A 22,738-nucleotide genomic window follows, 5' to 3' on the forward strand; every position below is an offset into this window, starting at 1 on the left:
GAAAAATCATAAGTGCAAGAAGCTGTGAAGCTGCTGAACGTGGAAACCCGTCTCCCCAAGATGAAAGAAACTGGCATGCTGTCGGTGTTTACAGAGGGAGCCCATTCTGGCCAGGTCTCTGCAAGTGGTGTCCCTCCTCTGGTTTCCTCTACCTCTGCTCCCGCTTCCTCTACTCCTGCTCAAGACTCCTCCATTCCTCCCGCTTGATGGCCCTGATCTCCCTCCTGACTTGTCAAAAAAAATTTGTAACTCCTTAGTTTGTAAAAACTCAATACTTACTTCTGGTTTTTGGTGTACAGCTCTGCCTCATTGGCATGTTTAAATGAAGTTTCTTCCCTGCTTGTGCTTCTTTTTTCCTTCGTACTTTATGTTAATTTTTGTTGCCCGTTGATGTTGAGTTTGCATTCCCGGATCTCCTCTGCTGGTTTGGTTTGCTGTGCTTGTTCTCGATGTTTCTCTGATCTTTTCCTTTGGGGTTTCTCTGATTTCTGCTTTGGGAGTTTCGCTGATTCCTCTGGCGAGGGTTTTGGCTGACTCCCTTTGTCGAGGATTTCTCGGACTCCTCTGTCGAGGATTTTGGTGACTCCTCTGGCGAGGATGTTGCTGACTCCTCTGGAGAGGATTTTGGCTGACTCCTCTGTCGAGGATTTTGCGGACTCCTCTGTCGAGGATTTTGGCGACTCCTCTGGCGAGGATGTTGCTGACTCCTCTGCTGAGGATTTTGGCTGACTCCTCTGCCGAGGATTTAAGCTGACTCCTCTGCCGAGGATTTTGGCTGGGTCCTCTGGCAAGGATTTTGGTTGATTCCTCTGCCGAGGATTTTGTTGCTGCTTCCCATCCAAGCATTCCTTTGCTGCTTCCCATCCAAGCTTCGAGCACTCTGCGCGGAGCATGGAAGACCCGGGGGGTGCAACCAACTTTCGCGGCTTACGATTAAATAGTAACCCTCTGCGCGGAGCATGGAGGATCCGGGGGGTGCAACCAACTTTCGCGGCTTACGATTAAATTGTAACCCTCTGCGCGGAGCATGGAGGACCCGGGGGGTGCAACCAACTTTCGCGGCTTACGATTAAATAGTAACCCTCTGCGCGGAGCATGGAGGACCCGGGGGGTGCAACCAACTTTCACGGCTTACGATTAAGAGAACACCTTGCACGGAGCATGGAAGACCCGGGGGGTGCAACCAACTTTCGTGGCTTACGGTTAAGAGAACACTCTGCGCGGAGCATGGAGGGCCTGGCCGGCGCAACCAACTTTCGCGGCTTACGATTAAATAGTAACCCTCTGCGCGGAGCATGGAGGACCCGGGGGGTGCAACCAACTTTCGCGGCTTACGATTAAGAGAACACCCTGCACGGAGCATGGAAGACCCGGGGAGTGCAACCAACTTTCGTGGCTTACGGTTAAGAGAACACTCTGCGCGGAGCATGGAGGGCCTGGCCGGCGCAACCAACTTTCGCGGCTTACGATTAAATAGTAACCTCTGCGCGGAGCATGGAAGGCCCGGATGGCGCGACCAACTTTCGCGGCTTACGATAGCATCCCTCTGCGCGGAGCATGGAAGGCCCCGATGGCGCGACCAACTTTCGCGGCTTACGATAGCATCCCTCTGCGCGGAGCATGGAAGGCCCGGATGGCACGACCAACTTTCGCGGCTTACGATAGCATCCCTCTGCTCTGGTGGCAACATGATCCCTCTGCGCGGAGCATGGAAGACCCTGGGGGTGCAACCAACTTTCGCGGCTTACGATAGCATCCCTCTGCTCTGGTGGCAGCATGATCCCTCTGTTTTTCCCTTGACTTGCTTAGAAGCAATTTTTGAATTTGTAAATTGGGGACTACGGGTATACACCCTACTCCCCCCTCTGGTGACATGTGCAATGCCTCTGCATGAACATGTTAAGTAAAATATGCAATGTGAAAAAACGATAATGAAAAATATACGAGACAACACCGGGAAATTCTCTAGAACCACGTATCCAATTTTATTGATATCATGGCCCCGAACCTCGTTAAAACCCCTGTGGGGAAAAAGAGTATTCGGTCTACAATTTTATCATTTCTGCTGAGTAGCAGTTATACATAGAACTTTTTGAGAGTGTTGATATTCCACGGCCTGGGGAGAGCTCTGTCGTCTGGATCCGACAATGTGTACGCTCCGCCACCCAAGACCTCTGTGATGATGAATGGGCCTTCCCAATTAGCTTCAAACTTGCCCACTGCCTTTAATGCATCAGCTCGCTTAAGGACTAGGTCGCCCTTGGATAATTTCCTCGCTCTGACCCTCTTGTCATATCCTGCCTTGATAATACTCTTGTACTTTGCCGCTCTGACCCGGGCTTCATCCCTCTGTGCTTCCACCAAATCCAACTCTGCTCGGCGGAGTTCGGCATTGTGCTCAGTGTTGTAGGTTGTAATCCGATACGACTCCAACCTTGCCTCTGCTGGTATCACTGCATTAGATCCATACACCAGAGTGAATGGTGCTTCGCCAGTGGCTGTCTTCGGGCTAGTGCGGTAAGCCCAAAGTACAGTGTCCAACTCCTCGACCCACTTTCCTCTGCTTTGATTCAGCCTCTTTTTAATCCCTTCGCATATTGTCCTGTTGGCCAACTCCACTTGTCCGTTCGCTTGTGGATGAGCCACCGAGACGAATCGTTGGGTGATGTCCATCAGGTCACAGAAATCCGCAATCCGCTGCCCAGTAAATTGGGTTTCGTTGTCCGACATGATGATCCTGGGCACGCCAAATCTGCAGCATATATTCCGCCAAATGAAGCGCTCCACAGTCACCTCATCGATTTTCCCCACGGCTTCAGCCTTGACCCACTTAGAGAAGTAGTCCACCGCTACAAGGAGAAAGCATTTGCCCCCTGGCGCTGTTGGCAGTTTCCCGACTATGTCGATGCCCCACTTGTCGAATGGACATGCAGCGTACATAACGCCCATAGGTTCCCCTGGAATGTTGATTCTCCCGGCATGTCTCTGGCAAGCCTCACACTTGCGGACGAACTCCCTGGCATCTCTGTTGATGTTAGGCCAGTAGAACCCTGCCCGAATAATTTTGCGTACAAGGTCCCGGAATCCCGTGTGACCACCACAGCAACCTGCATGAACTTCGTTTAAAGCAAAGTTAGCTTCTTCTGGAGATAAGCATTTTAGTAAAGGCTGAGTAAAGGATCGTTTGTAGAGTTGGTCATTAAGCAAGCAATAATTTTCGTATCGGGCCCTCTGATTAGATTCTCTGTTCAACCGCTCCCCTGTCTTGAGGAAGTGTATAATTGGAGCCCGCCAGTCATCCCTGATCTCCACGGAGAAGACCTGTGAAGTCCCCATCTCTCTGGTATCACAAAGTAAAATGATCTCGTCGTTCCACGTTTGCTCTACTGCACTGGCCATGCGTGCCAATAAGTCCGCTTTTGTGTTCTCGTCCCGAGAAATCTGCTCGATCTTAAATTCCATGAACTTTTCTTTCATCTCGCTGATTTTGCAATGATACGCCTTCATCCGCTGATCTTTGACATTATAGGCTCCTGACAACTGTTGAGCTACTAACTGGGAGTCTGTCTTGATGATGACACATTCGGCCTTGAGTTCTGACAGAATATGCCCCCCTCTGACCACAGCCTCATATTCAGCCTCATTGTTGGACAACCGGCAGGTGAATTTGATGGCGAACTGATATGTTCCATAACCCGGGGAGGTGATGTACACCCCGATTCCACACCCCTCATTCGTTACTGATCCATCCACGAAAGCAACCCAAAACTCTGGCAAAGGACGGCGAGTTGTTTCTTGTATGAAATCCGCTAAAGCTTGCGCTTTGATCGCCATTCTCGGCTCGTACTCCACATCATACTCTCCCAACTCCACAGCCCATTTGACCATTCTTCCCGACAAATCTGGCCGCCCCAACACTTGTCTAAAAGGTAGAGCAGTGCGCACCACTACCCGATGTGACAAAAAATAAGGCCTCAACTTTCTTGCCGTGACCATGACTGCCAGAGCAGCCTTCTCTATTTCTGTGCAGTTTAATTCAGGACCCTGGATGATTCGACTGACGAAGTAGATTTGTTTCTGGTGACTTCCTTCCTCTCTGATAAGCACAGAGCTGATTGCATCTTCCCCCACTGCTATGTACAGATACAATGTTTCTCCCGGGACCGGCTTGGTCAGAGTCGGGAGCTTCGCTAGATACACTTTGAGATCCTCAAATGTCGCTCGGCATTCCGCTGTCCACAAGAATTTAGTTCCCTTCCTTAGGATTTTGAAAAACGGCATGCTTCGAGTCCATTCAGAGTAGTGATGCGCCCATTCAGAGTAGTGATTGCATCTTCCCCCACTGCTCAGAGCAGTGATGCGCCCATTCAGAGTCTGCACTTCCTTGATTCCTCTGGGTGGTGTCATTTCCATGATGGCCTTGACTTTTTCCGCGTTGACCTCAATCCCTGCGGGAGTAACTTTGTAGCCCAAGAATTTCCCTGTTGTGACCCCAAAGGTGCACTTCGCTGGATTCAGCATGAGCCGGTGTTTTCTAACAACAGTGAAGATTTCCTCCAGGTCAGAGACATGATCCTCTGCCTGATACTCCGCACGAGCATGTCATCCACATATACTGAAATATTTTTGGAGAGCTGTTCCTTGAAGACTTTTTCCATCATCCGCTGATATGTGGCTCCCGCATTTTTTAAGCCAAACGGCATACTCCTCCAGCCGTAAACCCCACAACAGACAGCGAAGGCCGTTTTGGCAATGTCTCCTCTGTGCATTTTAACTTGATGGTATCCCTGATATGCGTCCATCATAGATAATAAGGCGCATCCCGAAGTGGCATCCACCAGCTGGTCAATCCTCGGCAGAGGATAGTGGTCCTTTGGGCAAGCAGCGTTCAAGTCTCTAAAGTCCACACACATCCTCCAAGTATTTGTTTTCTTTTGTACCATAACCGCATTCGAAATCCATTCTGGATATTGCACCTCCTCAATGTGCCCTGCTTCCAACAGCTCTTGGACCTGCTCTCTGATTGCAGCGTCCTTCTCGGCCCCAAAATTCCTCTATCAATTCCCTTTAAATCAGCGATACTAAATGCGAACACATCTGCATTCCGCCGCAGACAACCAATGAGCTCTTCTCTGACCTGATCACTCATGGTAGACCCGACTTTGGTCTGGAAGCCCTCCTTCCCTGGGAATAACTCGATCATGTTACAAACATCACTCGTAGAAACCAGAGCGATCTTCTCTGTACTATCCGTATCCTTCAACAAGTCTGCCGATTCGTGACGCTCCTCTGCCGAGGCATGTACTTCGCCCACTTTCCCCCTCTTCCGCGTATCCGCTCCCTCTGTTGTTCTTTCCCTTTTTTGCCCTGAAGAATGTGTAAGCATTTGTACATGGCACGCTTTCGATGCCGTTTGGTCACCACAGACTTCTCCCACTCTTCCCCCCTCGATGGGAAATTTCATCTTTAAGTGAAACATAGAGATTACCGCCCTGAACGCCATCAAGGTAGGCCGGCCGAGTATTACATTGTAAGATGGTTTAGGCATGTCTACCACCAAGAAGCGCACCATTCTAGTTTTGCTGGCAGCGGCTGCAGTGCCGAGAATTAACGGCAACTCCACGTAACCTATAGGCATGACCATTTCTCCCCCAAACCCAAACAGAGGGGCATTCGTTGGCTCAATATGTACTTCGATTCCCATGTTTTGAAGGCACGACAGATATAAGATATTCACTGCGCTACCTGAGTCTACAAATATACGGTGAACAATGCAGCCCGCTATGTCCGCCATAATAACCAGCGCGTCATCATGTGGGTACATTAGTGTGCGTAAATCCTCTGCCCCAAAGGTGATAGCCAGCTCCTCTGCCGCACTTGTAATCTCCATAACCCTTGTAGGATAGTATCCCGACTTGACTGCTCGCATGACTTGTTTCTTAGCCCTGTTTGACGTGGGCATCCCATTTTCTCCGCAAATCATATGCACTTCCCTCTTATACGGGAAGGGAGGTGCTTGTCCTTCTGGTCCCTCTCTTCGATTATCCCGGTTGTCATTAGGTCTGCGGTCCCTATTGTTCCCCTGCTCTTGTCTCTGTTCTTGGTTATTTCTCTGATCCCTCTGGTCCCGTTGATCCCTCTGATCCCTATGATCCCTCTGATCATTCCGCCTCTGGCCCTCATTTCCTCTGACAATGAACTGATCAAGATTTCCCTGACGAACCAGTAGTTCCAACTGGTGTTTAAGATGGCCACAATATTTGGTATAATGTCCAAAGACATTGTGATACTCGCACAACTTATTGTTGGGCCCCTCTTGCGGCGGCCCATCCCGGTAGGTCCCTGGTGCCCGGAAGAACGCTTGGTCTTTTATCAAATGGAAGATTTCCTCCTGTGGTTTGTTCAAAGGTGTGTATTCAGTGAATCGCGTGACTTCGTTCACAGTACGTTGTTGCCGAGGCGGCATCTCTCCTTGGGGTGGCAGTACCCTTGGAGGTAACCCTCTGAACGGTGCCCTGTCCTGGTGTCGCTGTCTCTCTGGTGCTTCCTCAGCTCTTTTGACTTTGTGTTTATCGTTTTCCGCTTTTCTCGCCATCCTGGCGTCCCCTAGTTGCAAATAGCCTGGCAACCTTGCCATAATATCGTCAAAATCCTTTGCTGGTCGGATCTGTAGTTCATCAAAGAAAATCCCCGGCCTGAGCCCTCTGACGTAGGCGCAATTCTTAATTTGGGATTCCGCCTCTGGCACCTCCAGAGCGGCTAAGTTAAATCTGGCAGTATACTCCCTCAGTGTTTCATTCTGGTCCTGTTTGATATGCATCAGCGAAAGAGCTAACTTCCCCACCCTGCGCGAGCTTGCGAACTGACGTAAGAAGCGGGTCTGCAAATCCTCAAAAGAGTAAATAGAATTGGGGGCAAGCGTTCCGAACCATAACTGAGCTGGTCCGGTCAGAGTAGTGGAGAAGATGCGGCACTTGATGCCCTCAGTATACATATGCAGTGTGACCAACCCCTCGAACCGATTGAGGTGGACTTCTGGATCAGTGGTGCCATCATAACCCAGAGAAATAGGCTTGTAGCTTCTGGGCAGAGTATCTGCCAGAATATCGTCGGAGAAAGGACTGCGGTTGTTGATAGGGTGGAACCTCGACGTCTTGGCCCTTTTATCCTCCTTATCTCTCCCATGTTCCCGTCTGTCCCTCGGGGAGTCGTGAGCGTGGGGGCGCTTGTGATCCTTATCCTGGCCTGCCAGAGGAATACTCTGGCTCCCTTTCCTCTGACTTCTCTCTATAGCGTGATTTCTCTAAACGATGGGACCTCTCTGCCCTGTACGACCTTTCTGTTCTGTTCGATTTCCCTGACCTCTGCCCTCTATCGTCCCTCCGGGATTTCTCCCTCAGTGATTCCTCCAGATCCTCCAGCTGGTGCTTCAGTTGCGACACCTGGTTTTTCAGTCGTGCTTTCTCCTTCGGCCTCTCCTCCTCGAACACGAGCGAGACGGATTGACTATCAGACTCATCAACCCCCTCCCGTCTAACAACACTATTGAGCCTGACCTGACTCCCCTCCGGTCTTTTCTCCACTTCCTTGTCAACGGGAACCCTTTGTATCTCCCTCGGCAGCGGGGCTTGTGCTTCAGTGAACTGGTTGTTCATCTCCTGAATAGTAGGAGGCGGGGCTTCAGTACCCTGTGGGATGAGCGCTCCTGCGAGAGGAGTTGCAGCGGGGATGGTGGACAGCAGAGGAGTCCCCAGCGCTTGACGCATATTAGCGTAGTTGAGTAGAGCCATCATTTGCTCTACCAGCCCGAAGTTGAGCGGTCCCCCACCAGATGTAGGGGTCAAACCTGGCATCTCGGAACCCGGAGTCACCAGAGCGAATCTCTGGACCCCAACACTTTGCCCTGTCGGCGGAGTGGCTGAGACGGTGTGAAAACCCGGCGGTGCAGTGAAGATGGTGCTGGTGGGCAGCCCATTAAACAGCGAGGTGGGCACTTCAGTAGTGTGGGCAGCAGAGCCAGATCCCACGTTGTCGAACTCCTTCTCCAGAATACGGCGAGTTTCAGAGGAACCCATAGTACCTGCACATAAACAGAGTGAGAAGAAATCCATACAACAAATGAATAGATCCTCCTTTACTGATTGAAATCCCGATATAAGAAATCCCGAACACCGGCATAGAGGCCGTTAAAAAATTCCCCTTAAGATAACTCTATACCCTGGGAAATAAACCCAAGGCATAGATTGGACTAACAGAGCCCGAATAACAGAAGTTTCCCCCGTTAACTCGTATTAAGATCCGGCAGAAGAAACATGGTGTCGAGAGAACCAAAGTAAGAGACCCAGGGATAGACATGAACAGAGTAACCACCAAGAAACTTGTTAGCGCAATACGTTAGGCATGTTATACAATGAGAATTATGCAGGAAAACGAACATCGTAACCCAGAATTATCACGATCGTGCAGTAAAATAACAATAAAACCCAAAAAAGGCAAAATCATCACAGCAATCAGCCGGATTATTAGCATAGTGCGTTAAAACAGGGTATAAAACGAAGATTAGTCGAAGAAAACGTGGAGAACACCGATAATTATCACCCTTAAATGAAAAACACCCGCAAATTCACAGCATAAGCCCAACACAACAGGAACAGAGTACCACCCCATAATCCACCGATAGAAAACGAAAATTAGCCGCAAAAACATGGGGAACATCGATAATTAACACCCTTAAACGAAAAACAGCCGCAAATCAACAACGCAAGCCCAACCACAACAGAAATAAAGTGTTAATCAGAATATTACCGATGCAAAACCCGTAAATCAACAGTGAGGACCCAGGATAACAGAAATAAGATATTAATCAACATATCATCGGTGCAAAACCCGTAAATTAACAGCAAAAGCTCAACACAACCAAAAATAGAGTATTATCCCACAATCCACCGGTATAAACATCAGATCTGTAAGTAAAACCCCAATTCTACGAAAAAAACCCTGCATTAGCCTACAATTAAACCGATCAATCGGTAAATAAACACAAATTCCCCCAATTCACGATTTACAACCTTCACCACCTTTCCCCATGCATGAAAAACGTAACTAAACACAGATCGCGGAAGATTAAAAACACATCAACCCGAAAAACGTAATTAACGGATCGAAATCATCTAGGTGTCCGAATTATCGGCTCAAACGGTACCGACACACGCAAACCCGATTGGAATTTCAGATCTGCGCGCGCCGGCGACCACAAACTCACATCCTAACTCAGTTGTTTCCCACAGACGGCGCCGGTTGGTAATTCAAGGAACCAACACCTAGACTAGAGAGTAATAAACGTAGACTATACCTAGTGTGGTTGAACGGAAGAGACAAAGAACACAATCGGAATGCAGAAACTCAAGAGAAAAATACTGCTGTATTGAGAATTTGAGAGAACGTAGTTACAATGCACGAACTCAGGTCTTATTTATAGATTACATAGGAGGGCAAAATAGTAAAATCAGGTCCCGAGCATGCGCCTTGCGTGGTCGAGGGTACGCTGGTAAATTCATCGTTACGCGGGAGATTTCCCTGCGCTTCTGGTGATTCCTCTGGCGAAAGTGGCCTCTCTGACGGAGATGACTCCTCTGGCAAGGGTGGCTTCTCTGGCGAGCGAGACTCCTCTGGTGAAAATGACCTCTTTGGTGAGCGAGACTCCTCTGATGAGGATGATTCCTCTGGCGAGTATAACTCCTCTGGCGAGGATTGTTCTTCTGGCGAGTGCGCTTCCTCTGGTGAGGATGATTCTTCCAGCGAGTACGATTCCTTTGATGAAATCTACTTCACTGCTCCCCGTGACTCCACTGGTAAAGAGATTCCTCTGCTCTACATATATTACTCCTCATCAGCGAGCTATAAGAGGGAAAAGTAAAAAACAAAGGGGGTCGTTGCCCGTAGGCATGGCTGTAACAATCAAAGAGTGGCTCAATGAGCACGTTCGAAAGGGAGTTTCTTCATTCTTATTATTATTGTCGTTATTCTAAATATTTTGACAGGGTTGAATATTTCTATGTTGACAATTGGCAGGGCTAAAATATTTTGTCTTTGATTGTTTTGCAAACTTATAACATACTCAATCTTGGATAAAGTTACATGGTTGCAGGGCTGAGATACTTGGACTTTATTTGGGAGAACAACACAGTACTGACTTTAGCAATAAACTTCAAAGGTTGAACACGAAGAAGACACGGTTCAACCAGACTGGGGGGAGTAGCTGATGAGGAGTAAAATATGCATCAGCTGTACACCCGTGAAAATCTCACCTTTAGCAGACCACCAGTGGAAATCCAGCTTTGGGGGTGCTCCCGGGAGAATTTAGCTCAGAAACTCACTTTGACAGCCATGTCAAAGTCCAGCTACGCTAGATGTCAGCTTTGACCTCCAGCTATGCCAGATGCCAGCTTTGACCTCCAGCTATGGCGATTCTAGTCATGTTAACGATTTGGGCTTTGTCACACTATTGTATGGGCTTTGGGGCTAGGCCCAATTAGTCACCTATAAATAGGGCTATTGTGTATAGGAAAAAGGGGGATTCATTCATTCTAGCTCTTTACTTGTAAATGTAAAGCTCTTACGGTACATATTGGAAAAACCGAACGACTCCGTGGATGTAAATCATTTATGATCGAACCACGTATATCTTGCATTGTCTCCTACTTTTATCTATTTTTCTATTATGGGAATTATTTCTGATACAATCAGCTTAAATAACTATTCTGGCCCTAGAGGTCTGAAACGTACCCAAACGTGCTCAATCAAATGGGGAGAAATGAGAGATTTATATAGGAGGAAAAAGGAAATAAAAAATAAAAAATAAAAAACAACCGTTAATAGCTGTTGGAAAGGGGAAAAAAATTCAACTGAAATAGCTGTTACAAATGAAAATTTCAATTTTTTTTAAAAAACTTCAGATGAGCCTTACTCATATCATCAAGTAAGGCTCGAGTAAGATCGTGCCCACATCGGCTTACTCATCGGCCACCTTACTCGAGTAAGGTAGATCGAGTAAGCCAATATCACTTCTCTTAGAAAATATGTTGTGGCTTTCCCATGGTGCCCTTGAAGAACAAGCACCTCACATTTTGGCAATTCTTTTTCAAAAGGAAAACAAGGAAATTGACATTTGTAAGTTTTGTAGTATCTGCTTCTCCTCCATGTTGAGGTTACCCACTGCAACACCCATGCAGTTCAATCGAAACTTAATTGTAGCTTTCCTCTCATTAACCTTGGCCAAAGATTAATTTGTTTACGCATAAAATATGGATACTCCCTTCGTCTCCCAAATAATTTACTCCTACTATATTTTCTTTTTGGGTCGTCCCCCAAATAATTTTTTATTTCATTTTGGGTCACTACCCCACCAATAATAATACATTATTTATTCTTATTTTTCACTTTTTCACCACTTTCAATACTAATTATAACATCTATTCACAACGTTCAATAATAATTATAACACACTTTTTCATCACTTTCAATACACTTAATAGCTTTTTCTTAAAACATGTGTTGTCCCCAACTAGGAAGCTATTTAGACCACCCTCAATGATGACCCTCACTGAGGGTCACTTGAATGAGACAAACGAGTTGACAAAAAAAAAAATTGCAAAGTCATGCAAAATGCATGATCTGGAAGGTCTGCCGCCCTAGGCACCCCTTCCCTCTTTTTAGATAATGTTGCTACATGTCAAATTATGATTGGTGTATTAAATATTGTGATAGATAAAATTTTATAATAATTTTTTTTATAAAAAATATATTAAAATTTTTATCATTTTTAGCTCTATAAATATAACCCAATTTCAGTATATTTTTACACACAAACCAAATCTCTCTCTTTCTTCATTTCACATTTTGTTGAATTTTTTTTCCTCACATATTTGTTTCCATCTTAAGTTATGGATCCAAATCATCCCAATTATTTTATCCAAATTCTCAAAATCATCAAAATTCTCAAGATTATCCTAATCCTTAAGATTCTGCAATTTTTTCATCTTATCTAACTCCTCATTTTTTTTTTCTTTCCAAATTTCAAAAATCAACCAAATTCTCAATTTTATCAATCTCATTTTTCTCCAAAATCCATATCAGATTCCTACATCCCAAAGAATTTTCACATCAGAAAATATCTCCCGTAATTTATTTATGAGTGTTCAACGCCCAAACAAAAATCAGAATTGGGCAAAAAATGTAGCTTGGTGTGTGAAAGAAGATGTAGCCCTTATGTCATCTTGGATCTATGCTAACGAAGATAGCGTTCGAGGAAAAAATCAAAAGGGGGAATCGCTTTGGGCACGTTTTCATAAATTGTATCACAACACTCAAGTAGAAAATCTGAATGAGCTCAACGAACGAAACATTGAATCGATAAAAGGTCGCTAGAAACGTCTTAACGAAAATGGAAACAAATGGGTTGCTGTTTGCAGGGAAGCAAACGCTCGAAGAAGGAGTGGGATGGGCGACAACGATGTTGAGAAAGAAGCTCATTCCATTTACGAAGCAGGTGGAAGCAAGTTTCTAGACTTGACTGTATTTAATAAAGTTATGAGTAAACATCCCAAGTGAAATCTCCATGATACCACACATATTTTTCGTTGTCAAAGTGAAGATGTTGATGACTAGCAAAGTGGTGGCAGTTCGAAGAGATCAAAGACTTCGGAAGATGGGGGATTTTCTATCCCTTCTAATCCAAAAACTCCAACACCTGAACAGTTAACTGTGACTCGTCCCATCGGTAGAGATAATGCAAAAAGGAAATGAAAAGGTAAGGTCTCACAATCTGAATCTACTCATGAATCTGTTGTTGCTGCAGAAATTTGTGCAATGAGACTCACTAGAGATGCCGAAGCTGAGTTAATAAAAACTCGAATCGAACTAGAGCGCGAGAAGTTGCAAAGAAACGCAATGAAGATGAAAGAAAAAATGTTGCTTTAATTGTTGTTGAAAGAGCACTTATCTCCAAAAGACGAAGAGATGAAACGTCAACTAATTAAAATTATGTTTGGAGAGTGAATGTATATTAATCATGTGATTCTATGTAATTTTAGTTTATGTACTAATTAAAATTACGATTTTAGTTTTGGCAAATTGTGTTATGTACTTGTTTTAGGTTTAATTAATGAAGAAGTGTATTTTAGCTTCCCAAAACATTTAGTCAATTCTGACAAAGCATTTGTCCAATTCACATGCATTTGTCCAATTTATATGCATTTGTCTAATACTGACACAACATTATTTTCAATTTACATGCATATGTCATTTTTGACAGACTAGATCACATGCAACCGTATCAATTCAAATTATCTTATCACACATTTCAATATGTATTCTATAAATGCCAGATGAACACATCTTTATATATATATAAAAAGCAAAGTGAATGTCAATAAATTTAATTTGAAGGGTAATTTTGAAATTAGAAAAATAAGTAGTTATAAAATAAAATTCAAATTCAATTTTTTACTCCACTTAAAAATGAAAACAAGAAAACTGCCGACTAGAATACAAACCGCCAATTAAGTTGTATAATATACTATTATTTAAATTTTTATTTATTTTGTTTTCTTATTTTATAGATAGAATGTGTTTTTCTCATTTTCAAGTAGTTATGTACAAGATAAAATATGTAATCTACATCTTGAATGAAAGCTCATGAAATGGCCTTTGATTTGATACGTAAAATGTTAAAAATGGCTTTAAAATAAGCAGGGTTATGATAATTTAAAGTTATAATACACAAAATAATCTATATTTATAAAGAATAATATTTTCCTTCAAAATTAAAAAAATTAAAATGTTATTTTCCTTGAAACTAGAAACATATTAATACTTTTTCTAATTTTTTTCTTAAGCCTAAGATTTTGATTTTTTATTATTATTTTTATTTTTTTATGTTTTTAATTAATTTTCTTTTGATACTACTTACACGCTTTATGTTCTTTTTTTTCTTCCTAATTTTTTATTTATATCATTTCAATTTTCATAGTATGTAATCCCATTTATTTTACATTGAAAATTTGTTAATGGCACACAATGTCACTATTATAAGAAGATAATATTATATTATAATTTATGTCAAGAAGGAAACCATAAAGTTGTCACCTTATAAAAGAATGTTTGCGATTTTTTAAGATAACAATTCATGGATCTATTTTTGTTGAATTGATTAATTATTTGTTTAAATCAATAAATATTAAAATAATTATAAATTAATTATTTAATAAAATTAATTAGGAGCAATTAAATTTTAAAAAATAAAGGGTATTGATCAATTATTTAGTAGTTAATTTGTCAAAAAAAGTTGAAAATAAGTGAAGTTTATAAAGTGAAATAAATAAGATTATGTGTAAGATTATTTACATGAAAAAATTATAAAAATGTGTTATCAAATATTATTATTTTTTTTATTTTGATTTTAATTTTCAATATTTATGTCATCATCAAATGAAAGAAAATTAAATTCAAGTTAAATAATCCAATTTTTATGGAATCAAAGTTATAAGATATAAAGAAAATCATTACATGATTGAATTTGTTCAAAATTATTGTTGCTTTCTAAATATGATTTATTTTCATTTTTTTTTCTATCCATACAATTATCTTTGATATGTATATTAAATTAAGTTTGGATATCTGTATATATCTAATAATATTTTAAAAAATATGTGTTTAGATATGGTCTGTGAGGGATCAATATGCTTAATAGCAATTGTTTTCATCGCTTGAATTCTGACGATCTTTAATTGAATTGTATTTATTTTCGGGCCGTACCAATGAAATTGAGTCGTTCTTTTTTTAAAAAAAAATTAAAGCTACTTTTTCATTCACTCTATTTTTCATTTTACTTTTTCATTCATTTCTTCACTAAATATTAGCTCCTTAAATCTCGGGCCAAAAGAAACGTCTCACCTTCGATGGGACGAATGAAGTATTATTAATCATCATAAAGTATATGGATAATTTATGTAATGTAAAATCACAATCACCGCGCATCGCGCAGGAGGTACACTAGTCTCAATAAAACACAAAATTTTCACTTTTTGCTCAAGTACACCTTTACCCTATTATTTTCCCATTTCTCATACAAATATGTCTGTCAATGAAAACTATTTGGTTGATTCAGACTCAAGTTCTGATTTTTCCCATTCCAACGAACTTGATGAATGGGAAGAACAAGTTTATCAACAAAATCGTCAATTTGATAACATCATAATCCAGAATATGATCCTAAACAATCATAATATGATTTTAGGTCATCAAATTCCAACAACCAACTAGAGATATTGTGAGGGAACACAAGTTTGGTGCAGAGCGTTTGATCAACGACTACTTCAGTGACAACCCAACGTATACTCCAGAGCTCTTCCGGCGGAGATTTCGCATGTAGAAATCGCTATTCATTCGAATAGTGGAAGCTATTACTGCCAATGATGAGTTTTTTCAATAGAGACGAGATGCCATCGACAGAGTAGGTCTTTCATCATTGCAGAAATGTACTGGAGCCATGAGGATGTTGGCGTATGGGACATCTTCCGATGTTGTCGATGAGTGAATGAGTTCATCTTCGACAAGAGATGCTTTAGTCCATTTTGTGGAAGGTGTTATTTCTTGCTTCGGTGATACGTATCTCAGAAGGCCTAATGAACAAGATTTGGCAAGACTGCTCTATGTTGGAGAACAACGTGGTTTCCCAGGCATGATTGCCCGTATCGATTGCATGCATTGGGAGAGGAAAAATTATCTTAATGGGCTGTATTTGTCAAGTCAATTACTTCTCCAACATACAGGGAGAATTGGAAAAACAACGATCATTTTGGAAGCTGTTGCTTCATACAACTTGTCGATATGGCATGCGTTCTTTGGAACAACAGGTTCGTGCAATGATATTAATGTACTCCATCGATCTCCTGTATTTAATGATGTCTTAGAAGGTCGAGCACCAAATGTTAATTACGTAGTGAATGGTCGTCATTATGATAGGGCATATTATTTAACTGATGGTATATACCCTTTACGGGCTGTATTTGTCAAGTCAATTACTTCTCCACAGATCCGCAAACACAAGTTGTTCGCTCAACACCAAGAGTCTGTCCGAAAAGTTGTTGAGCTAGCATTTGGAGTTCTACAAGCTCGATTTGCATTTCTATGACGCTCATGTCTTGTTTGGGTCAAAGTTTTGATAGGAAAAATTATGATGGCTTGTATCATCATGCATAATATGATAATCGAGGATAAACGAGATATCTACCAAAATTATTATGATCCAACAGAATTATTTATGGATACGCCTACAAGAGTACAAACAGAAGATGACGAACATTTCCGCTATTAAACGTATTGCGAACTTGTCTGCTTATATGACTAATAGAGATCAACTTCGCAATAGAGAAGCTCATAGGACTATTCAAGATGATTTGATGGAACACATATTGGAAAATTTTGGCACTTGCAATTAAATATGTAATTTGCATTTTCTAGTTAGTATTTTTAAGTTTCACGTGTTGTACGTTGATGTATTTAATTTCAGTTATGCGTTTAATTCTTGTAATCTTCATTTGTGATTGAGTTAAATATCAATTATAATATATACAATGTTTAATTATAATTATTATAATTACAATTTTTTTAAAAAATATTTTATTTTATTTTATTAAATATAATAAATAAATATTTGATTTTAATTTATATTTTATTTTAGATATTAGATAATTTAAAAATAAAGTGAAAAAAAATATGTAGATTGAGTTGGTATCACTATTGGGAGTAAATAAAAATTATATTAGGTTGTGGGTTGTTTAGGTGGATGAGAGAGAAATGAATATTTTATTAAAAAGTGAAGTAATGTTAGGTTGGATGAGTATCACGACTGTAGGTAGTCTTTGAGGACGGAGGGAGTATTATTTTTCCTTAAACGAACCAGCTAAACAAACTTCCTTAATTAGGACACACAAGAATTGAGCATTGCTAAGAAGAGGAAATATGTTTCAGCATTACTTACACAATTAGACTTCATATTACACCTGATTCAGTTTCACCTAAAATACCTTCTGGGGTAAATTCTTTCTGAATAAGAACTTGAGCCCCTTTAACAAGTCTCTTGATAACTTCACTTGCCGGTATGATCTCGTTGATGAGGCCGACACTTTGTCCCGCGTACATCACCATGCTTTCGATATCACCAGTTGTCGTTGCATTTGGAACCGTACCAGCAAAACGATGAATGTCTTTTTCCTACGAAAAAAGAAAAGAAAAAAATAAGTAACATTAAAGGCTTGGGATGATGCTGAATAATGGTGATCAGTGATCAAGAATATCAAAATCTTCACAAAATCCTGGCAAATAGGTCTTATTTTGATCAAATAGAAAAGTTGAGTGACAAATAAAATACTCACCACCCCATGTATGAGTGAACGGCCAATGATGGGCTGATTGCTCTCGTTCTCGTTACTTGGAAAGCTCCTCCAATCCATAAACAAAGGATTTATTAAAACGCGGTGAGGTGCACCAGGCCATCTTGCACGACCAAAAACATCTGTGTACTCAGTTTCTTGCAGCTCGACCAGCTTTTGTTTGTAGATAGGGTGAGCAAAGCTTTCTTCTGTTGCAAGGAACCTGTAAATATGTTTATCCTTAACTTATTAGAAAGTTGAAAAAGAATCTCATCACATATTCTTGTAACTGAACGACTCTATGTACTTAAAAGAAATCGAACCAAAGTGCAGCTCGAACCTAGTCCCTAGTGCAATACCCTGCGCTCCCAAGGCGAGAGCAGCTACATAACCACGCTCGTCCACTATCCCTCCAGCAGCAATTACAGGGATGTCACGTCCACGGACAAGATCAACTACTCTTGGCAACAAAGTGATTAACCCGTCCTACAATTTTCAGCAAAAAAATTAATCTAATTCGTGAAAACGTTAACTAACCATTATGATAAACCAGAGAAAGGATTTATGCTGCAAGACGTTCAAGGCACAACGTAAATGAACAGCCTAGAGACGCAACAATTGATATATTAAAGATGCCTAAGCTTAGCAGCTAACTATACACTAATTCTACTTAGGGCAAATACAAAATGAGACACATATAAAGCAAGCATACTCTTAACGCGAGTTTCTCTATTACTGAATCACAATAACGAGAAGAAACCTATGATGAATAGATTACTTCCCCCAGATTAGCTAGAGTGCTACATAGAACATAAAATCAGATGCTAATTATGTAACTGGTGATATGAACAGCAATACCAAGAACATAAACAAGAGAGTAGTTGCTAACTATGATAACGGCTAAGTTCATGTCGGAACATATCTCTACGTATAGGATATGTAAGGACCATGTACCTCCTATAGACCAAGTAACGTCGCAAAATCAAATATATTAAGCCATTATTCACAGGAAATATCAAATAATTCATTAGCACCATGACCTCTTGAATATTAAGACCACTTGAAGTCGTCTTGCAGGGCCTCAAAATATCTAATAAACGAGAATCACAATGCAGGCGAACAGAGAAGCACTAATACCTGACCAATGACATGCCCTCCAGCTTCACGCCCTTGAACCATAATCCCGTCTACACCCACCTTCACTGCTTTCTCTGCCTCTTTGAAGCTCCCAACCTAGAAGGTAACAGTATATGCATGAATTTTTTCAGCAAGAAGATTCAAACTTCTACCCAAGGCCATAATATCTAAATTATGCAAATTTACAAATTCGAGGGAAAAAATAGGAAAGTTCCAAACAACTACAGTGGAAATCCTCAGTCTTCATAATCCTCAAAACAAATGTGAGCAACATTCTGAGGTGAGATGAAAACAGAATTCATAAAAGCATACTAGAATCTTAGAGATGCTATTGATACATAAACGAATGATGACATATCATATATCCATACGGCATGAAGATGAAGTTGAATACTCACTTGAGGTATAATCTTCACCCCGTTTTCATGAGCCCGGCGCACAAGATCTTGGGAACATTCGCCCCAATAGACCTGCAGAACTGCAACCTTTTCCTCAAGTATGACCCTAATGTTCTCTTCATGAGGAAACGCAAGAACCACGCCAATACCAAATGGCTTATCAGTCAAAGCTCTAGTTTTCCTTATAAGCTCCCTCACATAATCTGGAGCTTCCTGTTTGTGCAAATGGAGTCAACTAGTGCATAATATTAATACCAAAATATACACAGCCAGCTACTATACAATTTTCAGAGATATCTTATTATAAGGTCAAAATTAAAGAATTCATTACATATTAACTATGAGGTATTTGAGAACCGAAGAAGTAGAACATAAAAGGGGAAAAACAAAAACGAAATAATACCCTAAAATCAGCATTTCACTTCATTACAGAAACCATTGACGTAACTCAGAGAATCAAATTTATACATAATTTCCTCGAAATCAATTAAAATCGATTTCTCTTCACACACACAAAAGAACGAATTCAAATGCAAGCGAAGTAGGAAGAATAAGAGAGTTTGAAAGGTAACCCAATCAGGAATTCTAAGAAAACCAAGAGCACCGGCATTTGCGACAGCTGCGACCAGCTCTGGACCTGAGATGTCAGGGCCTAATGGCGCCTGAACTATCCCATACTCAAATCCCAGTATTCCTCTCCACCCCATCTTTTCCTCTCTCTCACTTACTTCGCCAAATTCCAATATTTAATATTCTGACCAAGTATTGTGTATAATTGTTGGAGGAGAAGGAGTGTTATTAATCTTTGCCTTCCACAAACGTAAGCAAATTCTTTTCTTCTGTGTTTCGAAATGATTGGAAGTGCAGCATATGTCGTAAGCGAATACGTATACCAAGATTAGCTTTTTGCTACCCGCCGCCGCGAAACCCCTTTAATATTACTCAAATTTGAAATTTAATTATTAAATAAAATTAACTTAAATGATACAAATAATTAAAAATTTGAATGCATTAAGAGCGTGTTTGGCTAAGCTTATTTTAAAGAGCTTATAAGCTCTTGTAGCTTATAAGATGTTTCAAGAGCTTATAAGATGTCATTTTTAAGAGCTTATAAGTTATCAAAGTGTTTGGATAATTGAGCTTATAAGCTAGAGAGATAATTTTTTTGCTAGAGAGAGAAAATATTTTTTAGAGAGAGAAAATCAAAGAAAAATGAACTTAAATGATATATGATGAAAATAATATAGCTGAAAAATATTTGTAAAAAGATTGTTGCATATGAGATTATAAAAAAATAAGTTGGGGTAGAAGAACTTATTTTTCGGGGAGCTTATAAGCTCTTGGAGCTTATTTTTGGAGCTTATAAGCTGTTTAAGAGCTTATTTTGCCAAACACTTTGAAAGAGCTTATAAGCTCTTAAACAACTTATAAGTTGTTTTGAGGAGCTTATAAGCTCAGCCAAACACCCTCTAAATCTCACCCATAACACGAGTCGAAGCAGGTTGGACACGGATCGGGGTTGAATGTGGCTCAACAGATTAGATGTGGGTCAAAAAGAGGTTGTGATACAGTACTTAATACTCCCTCCGTCTCCAAAATAAGTTCATTTTTGGGAATGGCACGAGTTTTAAGGAAAAGTGATAAAGTGTATTGATAGTGGAGAAAAATATATTATACTCCCTCCGTCCCAGTAATGTTGTCCCGTTTCTTTTGGGCACAGAGATTAAGGAGTGTAAAATTAGTATTGTAAAGTAGAAGGTCCCACATGTTTAAGAAAAAGTAAGTATAGATTAATTATGCTTATTTCTCCCTAAACATGTCTTTCTCTCTCTCTCTCGTCACTCTCTCCCTCAACATACAACGCTGCGCCGCCGGCGACATCATGTTTAACTCCGGCGACGACAACATCATTCTCAGCCTTAATCAGATTTCTACTTTTACAAATTAAAGAAACACACCATCATTCTTCATAGCATTAAAGAAACACACAAATTCTTCACAGACTTATACTTTTACAAATTAAAGAAACAAGATTGAGGTAATTTCTTTACAAATGCTTGCTCCAAGGCACAAGATTTGATGGAAAGAGTATTCTACAGAATGACGGAGAATTTATGCAGACCAAATTGAAGAAGTGTTTATAAATTCTCCAACAACCAACAGAGAATTTATGTCCTAGCTGAAGAAGATGAAGTGGGAAGGGCAGCGACACAGCGGCCGTGGAGGTGGGAGAAGGGCGAAGGCGGCGCATGGGTGGAGGCGAAAGGGCGAAGGAGCTCGAAGGGTGGAGGTGGGAGGGCGCCGAATCACCGAATGTGGCGCTCAGATTCAGGTGGGAGGGCGGCGGGTGCATTGAGGCTCCTCTACGGTGCCGATTAGGGCTCCGTCGACCTCTCATGGGCTTTCAACCACAGCGATTTTACAGATCTCCCCTCCCTTGGCTTAGATCTGGGCACGGTAGCGCGACGGAGAAGATGAAGCAAGAGGGGTGACGACGGCGCGACGGCACGGCGTAGGCCATGTCCGTGTGTGTCAGAGAGAGATAGAGAAGATAGAACAGAAGGCGTCGGCCGTGGTGTTGAGGCGGCGGCCGTGAGGATGAAGGAAAAGCGTTGTGTCGTCCTTTTTCCGGCAGAGAGAGAGAGTCCAGAGGGTGGGTAGGAGAAAGGAGTTTAGAGAGAGAGAGCTCAGAGATGAAAGAGCTAGATGTGAGTGTGTTAATTAGGAGAGAGAGAATGCTAAACATTTTTTAATTATTACCAAAAAAGGAAATGAGACAAGATTATTGGGACAAACCAAAAAGAAAAGTGGGACAAGATTATTGGAACGGAGGGAGTAATTAGTATTGGGAGTGGTGAAAAAGTGAAAAAGTGTTATAATTAGTATTGGAAGTGGTGAAAAAGTGAAAAATAAAAATAAATAAAGTATTATTAGTGGTGAGGTAGTTGTCCAAAAATGGAAAGAAAGAAAGAGAAACTTATTTGGAGACGTCCCAAAAAGAAAAAAGATGAATTTATTTCAGGGACAGAGGGAGTGCATTTAATTAAACTTGTTTAATTCTTTTTTTTTTTTCTATCTTCTCCTTTCTCACTCCTCCATTTCTGCCGCCCCTCCTCCATTCTTCACTCTCCTCCCTTTCTATCCTCCACCTTCACACCCTCCCATTCCTCTATTTTTCTCTTTCTTGTCCTTTCTCAATTATTGTCATCCAAAACTTAGCAACATTACAAATAAATCACCATTTCACCATTGCAATTAAAACTAAAATACTAACAAAATTGTTGTGGCCCATCTGCTTCAATTGCTGGAGCTTGGGAGGAATGGTTCCAATCAAATTGTTTTGCCACAACAGGAGATTCTAGCTTCCCCAACTTCCCCAGTTGAACGGGAATCGATCCCTCGTCGGCGAGATTTGGCCGGAGAGGAGGGTGGCAGAATGAACCACCAAATTAATTACCCCTTTTTCAGCGGCTGCGGTGCCCTTTCTTCAGCGACAGCGGTTGCCTTAACTACATTCCCGTCCATCTCCGGCCCCGCCACAACCACTCTTCCACTACCATCTTTGGCTCCACCGCCATGCTCTTTGCCGCCGCGACAACGCGTCACCGTCACCTCCTCTACCAGCCCCACTCCCCCTCGACCATCCCAACACCACCTCGCAACCCCCATTCATTGATTTAGTGTTAATTCTAACCCAAAATAGTAACGTGTCTTTAATAATGGGATAACCCAATAAAAAGAATTTGTCTTAAATAATGGGACGGAGGAATA

The 22,738-nt window shown here is 41.4% G+C and overlaps 2 protein-coding genes across 3 annotated transcripts; both read right to left on the reverse strand.

Annotated features, from left to right (window-relative positions):
* Window positions 1-179: 179 nt before the first annotated feature.
* LOC131023176 (uncharacterized) lies at window positions 180-4,281 on the reverse strand. The gene is made up of 3 exons (XM_057952721.1): window positions 3,108-4,281; window positions 2,173-3,050; window positions 180-224 (listed from the first exon to the last, which is right to left on the reverse strand). Exons 1-3 carry the CDS (start codon window positions 4,279-4,281, stop codon window positions 180-182), a joined length of 2,097 nt encoding a protein of 698 aa, XP_057808704.1.
* Window positions 4,282-16,980: 12,699 nt separating this feature from the next.
* Window positions 16,981-19,862, reverse strand: LOC131019491 (uncharacterized). Of its 2 annotated transcripts, XM_057948035.1 has the most exons (6): window positions 19,540-19,862; window positions 18,968-19,180; window positions 18,570-18,665; window positions 17,773-17,918; window positions 17,436-17,655; window positions 16,981-17,274 (listed from the first exon to the last, which is right to left on the reverse strand). In XM_057948035.1, exons 1-6 carry the CDS (start codon window positions 19,672-19,674, stop codon window positions 17,053-17,055), a joined length of 1,032 nt encoding a protein of 343 aa, XP_057804018.1. In that variant the 5' UTR covers window positions 19,675-19,862; the 3' UTR covers window positions 16,981-17,052. The 2 variants fall into 2 exon arrangements, with proteins under 2 accessions (XP_057804018.1, XP_057804017.1); XM_057948034.1 differs by having other exon boundaries at window positions 16,981-17,655.
* Window positions 19,863-22,738: the final 2,876 nt, after the last annotated feature.

The sequence above is a fragment of the Salvia miltiorrhiza genome, chromosome 4 (assembly GCF_028751815.1).
Source record: "Salvia miltiorrhiza cultivar Shanhuang (shh) chromosome 4, IMPLAD_Smil_shh, whole genome shotgun sequence".
NCBI lineage: Eukaryota > Viridiplantae > Streptophyta > Magnoliopsida > Lamiales > Lamiaceae > Salvia > Salvia miltiorrhiza.

Excerpts from the sequence above, each read along its gene's own strand:
- LOC131019491 (XM_057948034.1), bottom strand. The coding sequence starts at position 19,674 with ATGGGGTGGAGAGGAATACTGGGATTTGAGTATGGGATAGTTCAGGCG. Across the intron at positions 18,666-18,967 it reads GGGTGAAGATTATACCTCAA|GTTGGGAGCTTCAAAGAGGC; the intron begins GTGAGTATTCAA and ends GTTACCTTCTAG. Across the intron at positions 17,656-17,772 it reads GGTATTGCACTAGGGACTAG|GTTCCTTGCAACAGAAGAAA; the intron begins GTTCGAGCTGCA and ends ACATATTTACAG.
- LOC131023176 (XM_057952721.1), bottom strand. The coding sequence starts at position 4,281 with ATGCCGTTTTTCAAAATCCTAAGGAAGGGAACTAAATTCTTGTGGACA. Across the intron at positions 3,051-3,107 it reads TTTAAACGAAGTTCATGCAG|GGTTCTACTGGCCTAACATC; the intron begins GTTGCTGTGGTG and ends TTATTCGGGCAG. Across the intron at positions 225-2,172 it reads GCCCATTCATCATCACAGAG|GAGGGAGATCAGGGCCATCA; the intron begins GTCTTGGGTGGC and ends TTGACAAGTCAG.